The 10254-nt window shown below is 37.7% G+C and overlaps 1 protein-coding gene across 1 annotated transcript in view; it reads left to right on the top strand.

Annotated features, from left to right (window-relative positions):
• The window catches only part of PPIP5K2 (diphosphoinositol pentakisphosphate kinase 2), a gene marked incomplete at both ends in the record, with an annotated part of 33554 nt that extends 30389 nt beyond the window's left edge, over nucleotides 1-3165 (top strand). Inside the window, 2 exons of the mRNA XM_010186841.1 lie at nucleotides 1460-1588; nucleotides 3091-3165. Of these exons, the coding sequence (XP_010185143.1) occupies nucleotides 1460-1588; nucleotides 3091-3165 (204 nt within the window). The remainder of the gene's footprint in view (nucleotides 1-1459; nucleotides 1589-3090) is intronic.
• Nucleotides 3166-10254: the final 7089 nt, after the last annotated feature.

Raw genomic sequence — 10254 nt, 5'->3', positions numbered from 1 at the left:
CTTAAGTACCTCGTCTACCCGCTCTTTAAATACATCCAGGGATGGTGACTCCACCACCTCCCTGGGCAGCCTTGATGGTGTCAAGGGCCTTACTGAAGTCCAGGTAGACAACATCCACAGCCTTCCTCTCATCCACCAAGCAGGTCACCTCGTCATAAAAGGAGATAAGATTAGACAAGCAGAACCTGCCCTTCCTGAGCCCATGCTGACTGGGCCTGATCGCTTGGTTGTCCTGCATATGACGTGTGATGGCACTCAGGATGATTTGTTCCATCACCTTCCCTGGCACCGAGGTCAGACTGACAGGTCTGCAGTTCCCCAGATCCTCCTTCTGGCCCTTCTTGTAGATGGGTGTCATGTTTGCAAGCCTCCAGTGAACTGGGACCTCCCCAGTTACCTAGGACTGCTGAGAAATTATGGATAATGGCTTGGCGAGCATTTCTGCCAGCTCAGGACCCTGGGGTGGATCCCATCTGGCCCCATAGACTTGTGTATGTCTAAGTGGTGTAGCAGGTCGCTAACCATCTCCTCATGGATTATGGGGGCTTCACTGTGCTTCCCATTCCTGTCTTCCTGTCTTCCTTTAAGATTTCTTTCTTGAATGGTGTCCAGCCTTCCTAGACTCCTTTGCCCTTCAGAACTGCCTCCCAAGGGGTTCTGCCAACCAAGTCCCTAAACAGGCCAAAGTCTGCCAGAAGCCCAATTGCTAGACAGTTTAGATTTTAATCAGCAGCTAATTTGATAGGGTAAGCCTCCTGTATCAGATAAGGAAAATGAGCAATTTAAGAAAACTGATGTTACCGAAAAATAACTTGGGAGGCTTACAGGTATTTTAAAGTTCTCGGCTATTCAAAATGCTTTGTTACACTGGTTAGGATGTTCATGTGTCTTCAAAATAAATTCAGAATTTAAAGTACACAAGTTGAAAAAATATTGTTAAATAACTGTAATACTCGTGTGGTTTTCTGGTTGTCACCTCTCTGCAAAGGAGTGGTTGGGAGTTAAGACCTGATAGAATGGAGGCTATAAATGCTTTGTTGTCCTTCTACTTTCCTATAACATTTAGCAGTTGTCTAGAGAATAATCTCTTCTATCCATGCGTTTTGGACTAAATGCCTGTTCCAGTGCAACCTTCATAAGCTGTGAGAAGTAGCACTAATGCTTTTGCCAGTCTTCTGGCAAGGCAGCTGCAACTGAAATCCAGCTTAGCTGCCTTAGCAGCATGAAGTTATCATGTCACTTTCTGAGGTAAAAAGATTTTGAGATTTGTCTTTCATACTTTGAAGTTTTGACGTGAGTCAAAACTCAGCAGCTGAGATGTTGATTATGGAACTGTGGCGACTATATTGCTGGACAGATACACAGTTCTGTGGCTACTATTTTTTTATGTTTTGCTCAGGTGAGAGTATTTTTATTGTTAATGATGTGTATCTTTTCTTTGATTTTTCCCCCATTTCAGCTTCTCCAACTTACATGATTCCACTGTCAGGAAGAAAAATTCCTTTAAATACTTATACCCCTGCAAAAATTCAACCAACACCACTTGAAACTTTGCCTGAAAGAGTAGCAATAAAGAAACCAACCTTATGTAAGTAATTTCTGTTTGAAGCAGAATGTGTCATTTCCTTACTTTATTTCCAGCAGTAGGATTCTTTCTTATATATTACATAATTTCTTAAGGAAGCTGTTTCTTAACATTCCCTGTCTAGGGATCATCTTATGGGTCAGCAAGAACTCAACAGCATTACACAAATAGTTTTAGCAGTAAAACTGTGCTAATAGTTATTTTATCTTCTGAAGTATTTGAAAGAATTTTTATGGCCTGAAAATTTATGGGTTTGGTTTGGTTTTTAAGTATGACAGTATTTCCAGCTATCTCCAAGTAAGATAAGCAAAGGAAATTTATTTACTTAAATGGCAGAATGTCTAAGATGTTTTCTAAACGTTTATCACAGAGCTCTGTGACCAGATTCTGACTAAAGCTACAAATAACATGATAATGCATTCAGTCATTAGTATATTCAGACTGAACTGTTGGCCAGCTACACTGTCTGCTTTTAATAATCATAGAATGGTTTGTGTTGGAAGGGACCTTAAAGATCATCCCTCTGCCACGGGCAGGAACACTTACCACTAGACTAGACTGCTCAGAGCCATCCAACCTGGCCTTGAACACTTCCAGGGAGAGGGCATCCACAACTTCTCTCTGCAACCTGTTCCAGTGTCTCACTACCCTCATAGTGAAGAATTTCTGTCTAATATCTAGTCTAAATCTAACCCTTTTTCATTTTAAAGCCTTTACCCCTTGTCCTATCGCAACATGCCTTGCAAAAAGTCCCTCTCCAGCTTTCTTGTAGGCCTCTTTCAGTTGCTGGAAGGCTGCTATAAGGTCTCCCTGAAGCCTTCTCTTCACCAGGATAAAAAAAACCAACTCTCTCAGCCTGGCCTCATAGGGCAGGTGCTCCAACCCCCTGATCACCTTCATGGCCCTCCTTTGGACTCAGTCCAATAGGTCCATGCCCTTCTTATACTGGGGGCCCCAGAGCTGGACACCATACTCCAGGTGCGGTCTCACGAGAGCAGAGTAGAGGGGCAGAATCACCTCCCTCAGCCTTCTTTTGGTGCAGCCTGGGATATTGTTGACTTTATGGGCTGCAAGTGCACATTGCTGGCTCATGTTGAGCTTCTCATCAACCAACACTCCCAAGTCCTTCTCAGTGCTGCTCTCAATCAATTTTCTGCCCAGCCTGTATTTGTGCTTGGGATTACCCCAACCCATGTGCAGGACCTTGCACTTGGCATTGTTGAACTTCATGAAGATCACGTGCACCCAACCTCTCAAGCCTGTCAAGGTCCTCTGGGTGGCATCCCTTCCAGTGTGCCAATCACATTGCACAGCTTTTGGATGGTTGTATCATTTTGAGGGTCTCTAGAACAAAATCCCATTGCATTTCTGATCTCATTTGATTCAGTATAACTTTGTGTGTGTTTCTGTGCTAGGTAAATTGCATTTTTTTGCTTTTGATGCCTTATAGCATAGATATTCTTGAGTGTAAAACATAATACTTTTTTTTTTCTTTATCTTTACAGCTACCTTTGGATCTTCTGATTGTGTACCTAATGTCAAGCTGTCTCTAGAAGAGGCTTCTCTAGATGTAGAACCTAGTAGGTTAGGGAAAGTCTTTGAGAAGAAACAAAGTTGATCACACGAAACTGGAAGCAACTTCTTAAACGATTGAGTGTACATTCAACTAAATTACTGAGCTTTCAAACACCACTTATGTCTGCATTTCATAGTGCACTTAAGAATCTTTAGTTTATACATGGTTAAATAGTGTGCATGCTACATATTTAGGTCAAATGTTTTTTCTCATTTTCTAGAACATTTCAGGTAATATATTTATTTATCAGTTTGATGAACTGTACACTTTTAATGGAAAAGCTGCACATGAACCTTTTCAGTGTCTTTAAATGTTAACTGTAAACTTGTACAAAAATAAAATACCAATGCAGTGGTATGTGTTACAGCAACTCTGATGGTGTCACTGTATTGAAGGCATTATCTGTTGTCATTATAATCTTCTATTTTCAGAAGTTTAGAATCTTCCTGTGAATTTCTTTTGTGAGCGGAAACATAACGCACATCTTTGCTAGAAGCTTTTAATTTAATTACATTTCCAAATAAATCTCTCTTATCTGGTTTGAATGATAAGCAGATGTTTTCTGCATTTGAATTATTTTATATCATATATGCTGCAATAATTAGGCATGATGGAGTGAGTTTTTATTCTGTATTTACATCAGACCTGTAACATTCAAATACACCTTCTCTTTTTGTGTTTAAAATACATGTTTGTATACAGGTACCTGTGTACCATCCAGCGAATAAAACTGTCTTTTATCAAAAACTTACTTTGTTTACTCAAAAGACAGTTTTATTTACTTTGCCATATGTTTCTACAAAAAGTTGATATTAAAAAGGTTTTATAAAAAAAGAAATGGTTACAGCTGGTCTGCTGGTAAGTTTATCCTAAAAATTGTAAATATTCCATCTATGCTTTATTATCCTTCCCTCAGAGTAGAGAGAGACTGTGGTCTACCAGAACTCAGTGCTTACTGTTGCAAAATAATCAGGATTCACCATGGCCTGGGAATTTTCATACCTATCCCTTTCTAATATTAAAAAAAATAATAAGAGCAGAGAGAAGCATCAGTACATCAGTGGAACTTTCAGTTACTGGATTATGTAGAGTAATCATCCAGTCTCAGCTGTTCTTGTGATTTTATCTGTGGCATGAAAAAATACTGAATTATTACAATTACCCCAAATGTACAAAAATACTGTCCACTTCTGTAAGTTCAAGTGGCTGATTATTAATAACTGACCTCATAAACTACAAGTTAGATAATTCCTTTCACATTAAAGATGCAGAAGATGTAGCTTCTGAGTATATATATATTTAGGTAGGCTGTTCTCAGTGTTTATTACACATGAAATGGCTTCAGCAGGCTAATTCTAAAAATGCTGGTTAAATACCAGAATTGTGAAGGGTTTCACAGCTATATAGACTTAAAACATTTCATTTTCTGCAGTATAATTGTGTCATTGACATTGTTGGTCTTGCACACAACTGAATGTACACTTGTTTACTGTTAAACATAAACTGTTAAAATTTAAGTATGCATATCATTCTAGTCAACCAAAGCTGTGGCATAACTTTTTTTATGTGCTTCTAAATAAAAACAAAGTCACTAGCAACTTCTCTCCATTTTGTTTTCTTTTAAGAGTATATATGAAGTACAGTGAGTAGTTGACTCAGTGGTCTTGGTGGAAAAACATTTACAAATAAGGCATTAAAATAAAAGTAAGGCAAAATTTCTCCTTGTGGTGAAGGACATGAGTGACAAGAATTGAAGTTTTCTCATTTTATACTGAAATCACTTCTCAAAAAGGTAACGAGTGCTCTCACATTCTGCGGTGCTTCCTCATGTCCCAGAATGGCAAGATTAAATCTAGAACCACTGTGATAGCTGTACTGTGTTGCTGCTCTGGCTGTAAGGAAGAACGTGGACTGTACTGAGCTGATGTGATTTCTAGTCCAATTTCTTTATCCAATTGAACTCTCACATTATAGACTTTTTGAACTGTACATCCTATTCCAACCAGATGTGACAGAAGTCAAAGTGTAAGCTCACAGATAATCAGTGGTTGAATGACTGCAACTCCTGAAATATTACTGAAATGAAACATACTTTAAGTGAATGCTTAGCATTTCCTTCAAAAATGAAGCATCATTACCAAGACCAAAACAGAAAAATGTTTGTAAAAACCCATAAAATTATTTTTCTTATTTTATCTGGTTTATGTCTGTTATAATAAATACATAATTTTGAGGTTTTTATATAATACTAGGAAGTAAAATTTATTAAGAGAAAGTTGATGTGCTTTCATAGTTCAGTTTTGTAGGAATCCGTATAAACAAGACTATAAATAAATAAAACCCAACATATTCTAGGCCACATACTGTATTTTCTCCATTGGCTTTCAAACTATTCATTTTAAATTTAACAGTCCTGTGATCTAATTGAATACAGTTTTATTAAGAATATCAAAGACTCTGTATTCCAGCTCTGAAGTTACCTGCAAAATAGGTAGCTGGAAGTCTAGCTTAGTCTTCAAAGGATGTGTAGTTCTGTCTCTGATACCTCTTTCTTCTTTCAATGAACAAGTTGAGTATGATACACTATGAAAGCCCTGCAAGTAATCTGTAATTTGGAGACAAATTCTATTTGCAGATCACACTGCAGGAAAATCTTTGAGAGATGTGTCAGTTGCATCAAATATGGACCTTTGAGGAGGAGGATGCACTAAATACAAAGAATATCCGTATTATAAAAGAGGTAGAACTTAGTGTGGAAAAGACCTTACAGAAGCTTAAAGTCTTTGCATTAATACAAAAACAGTTCTAACATGTACTTGCTTTAAAAAAAAAAACAAAAAACAAAAAACAAAAACAAAAAAAAAACCCCACACCATGGTATGTATGAATTTAACATGCAGAAATAGACCAGTCCAGACTTCTAGGAATTAAAAATTTACATGTAATCTAACACTAAGGGAAGAATCAGCTCTCTGAAATAACACTTAATATGACTAGAAATAATTTTTTGTCTTCCTCTAAGCTATACTGAGATAAATAAATGTATTCTACATTGCTTGAAAAGAGGAACTTTTATGAGGAAATTAGGATGTCTAGTGATGTAGTCTCTTTTACAAAAAGCCTAATTTGGTGATAATTGCTCAGATTTAAACAGAACTATGTAGTTAGGTTCTTGTGAGAAATTGATTGGTTTTAATAAAGCGATAAATGAAAAGTGCAGGAAAGGTAATTTTCATTTTATTTGTGTATCTCAAGATCAGCCTGAAAGGGGGGTAAAGTAGGCTATTTTTGCCTGGGTCCCTCTTTCATCCAGGTGGTTTTTGAGAAATCCACTTTCTGTGCAACATTTTTGATCTATATAATCTGATGTCCAAGTAGAATGGAAATGCCATCAAAGTCATTTTCTGATGCACCACACTTAAAGATCTCCATTTTGCACAGTAAAAGGGATAAAAATAACCAACAAGGAAAAACAAGGTAATTGGGTAATGGCACATTTTGTATCAAATCAAGAATTCTCCCAATATTTTTGTTTCCAGCCAAGCCTGTTTGGTCTGGGTGCACATGTCTCACTAAATCTCCTGTCCTAATACATCTCTCCAGAAGAGATAATAACTGCTCCTTTTATATTTTTTATTATTTACTGTATACTAATATAAATGCTAAAGCTCTTGTGAAATGACATTGAAGTGCTGGAACAGGTCCAGAGGAGGGCCACAAAGATGATCAAAGGGCTGGAACACCTCTCTTACAAAGATAGGCTGAGAGAGTTGGGGTTGTTCAGCCTGAAGAAGGGAAGGCTCCAGGGGGACCTTTAGTGACCTTCCAATACCTGAAAAGTGCCTATAAGAAATCTAGGGAAGAGCTGTTCACTAGGACATGTAGCAATAGGACAAGGGGTAATGGTTTTAAACTAGAATAGGGTAGACTTAGGTTGGATATTAGGATAAAGTCCTTAATATAAGGGTGGTAGATCACTGGAACACGTTGCCCAGGGAGGTGGTGGAGGCCTCATTCCTGGACATATTCAAGGTCAGGCTTGATGGCGCTCTGAGCAACCTGATCTGGCACCAATGTCCCTGCTCACTGCAGGGAGGTTGGGCTTCCATCCCAACACATACTATGATTCTATGATTCTACGATTCTTATAAATTCTAAGTTTCTAAGCTGATTTGGACCTTCTGTTCTATTTGGTTTTAGATTCTTGGTATGTTTTTAATATCTCTTTTGGGTGAAGGCTGGGAATATATTTAGACTTAAAACATAATTTCTAAAGCCTTCATAAATTATTTTAGAAGACTACTCTGGGAAATATTTGAACTATTTAAGAATCTTAAGAGTCTGTGGTTATTTTTAAAGAGAAATTGCACAGTAAATTTAGAGTTAAAAACTACTGAGGTCTGCAATGGAGAAAATCAAACCAAAGAAAATACTTCATTCAAAAGACTGAAATTACATTCTACATGAAATAGAATGAAAAAAAAGCAAAAGCTTGGAAATCCCAGTCTTTTCTAGGTTACGTATTAGTTATGAACAAGTAAACACTGACTCAAACTGTGTGCAGTTCTGTTCTGTTTAAGGATATTAAGGTACTTGAGTGCATCCAGAGGAGGGCAACAAAACTGGCAAAAGGGCTGAAAAGGCATGTCTTGTGAGGAGCAGCTGTGGACTCTGGGTTTGTCTAGTTTGGAGAAAAAGAGGCTGAGGGGCAACCTCATTGCTCTCTACAGCTTCCTGAGGAGAGGAATTGGAGCGGAGGATCTCTTCTCCCTGGGATCTTGTGACAGGACATGTGGGGATGGCTCAAAGCTGCATCTGTCAGGGGAGCTTCATACTTGAAACTAGGAAACTTTTTTTTTTATCAAGACAGCGGTCAAACACTGGAACGGGCTTTCTAGAGAGGTGGTTAATGCCTCAAGCCTGGCAGTGTTTAATAGGCATTTGAAGCAGTCAGTCAGTTGGACTAGATGGCTGTTGTTGGTCCCTAACAACTATCCTTTCCTCTCTTCTCCCTCTCCCTCTCCCGTCTCTCTTTCTTATCTTCCTCTCCTTCTCAACCATTATTAATTCCCATGCATTTTTACCTCAACATATGCTATGCATTCAGTCCACAAACAATAAGTTTAAACAAGAATCACAGGAAACACAGAATAATAATTCAGGGTTGAAAGGGCCTCAGGAGGTCTCTAGTCAAACCTCTTGCTCAAATCAGGGTCATCGCTGAGACTAGGCCAGGTCATCTAGGACTTCATCCAGTTTGGGCTTGAAAACCTTGAAGGACGGAGACTGCACCACCTCTTGTGAGAAACCTGGTCCAGTCATGAATTGGCTTCATCACTTATTTTGCTTACTGAACAGAATTACATTTTGATTTTGGTAAACATACTTAGGTTCACTTAAGACCTAGAAAAACATTAGCAAGTACTTTCTGCTGCTTTCTCCTATACATGAGCATACTAAATGCATAATTTGTCTAGGACTGGTCCAAAACTTCACTTCCCTTTCCCAGAAACTTTTAAATCTTATATTGTTGGACAGAGTGTATCTTTTAATGTTGCTTGGTTCTGTTTATTGTTTCTAGATGGTCTGAATCAGAGTTGGTACTAACTGAACATCTACAAAAAACACAAAGCTCTAAAAGTACCACCTTTTTCACATTCTTTCTTGTCCTTACCTCCTCCATCTGGACACATACCCAGCCTTGCTTCAATAGCTGTCATTCCTACTGAAGTCAGCTTAATTAGGAAAAAAGAGAACCTGGCCAAAAATGTAAATCAAGGGATACATTTTGCACTCACTAAATTAATTTTTTAAACCTGCTATATAAATAATAAAGGTGGGATTTTATTAAATGGTGCACTTAAGACATTTTGTTTAGGTTTTCACTGTAGTTTGTTTTTTTTAATTTAGTCAAATAGCCTTTTAAGATATGTTAAAAAATAACTTAGCTTTTGTTTTGGGATGGCAAAACTTGCTAAATTGTATGGCAATATATATATTTTTGTTTGGTTTTAATATAAAAATATTTTGCTTTTAATTAGTTTTTTCAGTGTACAAGTTATGCTACTATGTCAGCCATACTCTGCTCAGAAGTGTTTTTCTCTTCCCTCTCCTGCCTCCAAACAAATACTTTGTATTTTATCCTGAATGTGGTTATAGATTTCCAGCAAAATCCACATTTTCAGAATAATGGCTGAACTCCTTAAGAAGGAAAAAGAAACTGAATATTTAATAAAAGAATGTTTGCTTCAGTAGACTTTGGAATTAAATCCATGTGCAGAAAAAACAAAGAGTTAAACACAATGAGTAAATATTCTTTCAATTGCTCAGCTTTCAGCTCTTATGATTTAATAATTAGCATTAATGCTTAAATCACCATATGTAATGTACGAGCCTGGAATACACAAAAGCAAGGAAGAAAGTCTTTTGGTAAAAGTTCTCTAAGAATAATAAATCAGGAAGAACTTAGAGAAAAATAAAAAAAAAGAAACTTACAGAGAAAAAAAGAAATAGAGCTCTTTTTCTGTGTGTTTTACATTTAACATTACATTTACCTTTTTCAAGTGAGTTACATTGTCATTCTAATTGACTGTCATTGATGCAAGAACCTACTGATGACCGCAGCCATCTTAAGATGTAGGGTACTTCACGTTCTGGTCAGGATGATGATACAGAGGAAATAGTCTGTAATGGTTTGTGTTTTTCTCTGTGTTGAAGCAGCACTAAAAAGTTAACCAGATCTTAAGTGGTGTAAAGTAAGCCAAAGCACTTCAAAGTAGCTCAAGATCAGAGCATCCCGACATGTAGGAAATCAAGGAAGGGAGCCAGGAGACCTGCTTGGTTAAACAGGGAACGTCGGGGTAAGCTTAGGCAGAAGAGGAAAGTTTATAGATCATGGAAGGAGGGGCTGGCCACTTGGGAAGATTATAGGGCTATTGTCAGAGGGTGTAGGGAGGCTACTAGGAAAGCTAAGGCCTCCTTAGAATTAAATCTGGCGAGAGGGGTCAAGGACAACAGAAAGAGCTTTTTCAATTACATAGCAGAGAAAACTAACACCAGAGGCAATGTAGGCCCACTGATGAATGGGGTGGGT

Source organism: Mesitornis unicolor, unplaced genomic scaffold (genome assembly GCF_000695765.1).
Source record: "Mesitornis unicolor isolate BGI_N332 unplaced genomic scaffold, ASM69576v1 scaffold9886, whole genome shotgun sequence".
In the NCBI taxonomy this organism is placed as follows: domain Eukaryota; kingdom Metazoa; phylum Chordata; class Aves; order Mesitornithiformes; family Mesitornithidae; genus Mesitornis; species Mesitornis unicolor.
Note: the sequence above shows the minus strand (reverse complement) of the source record. Positions and strands in the feature narration are given on the sequence as shown.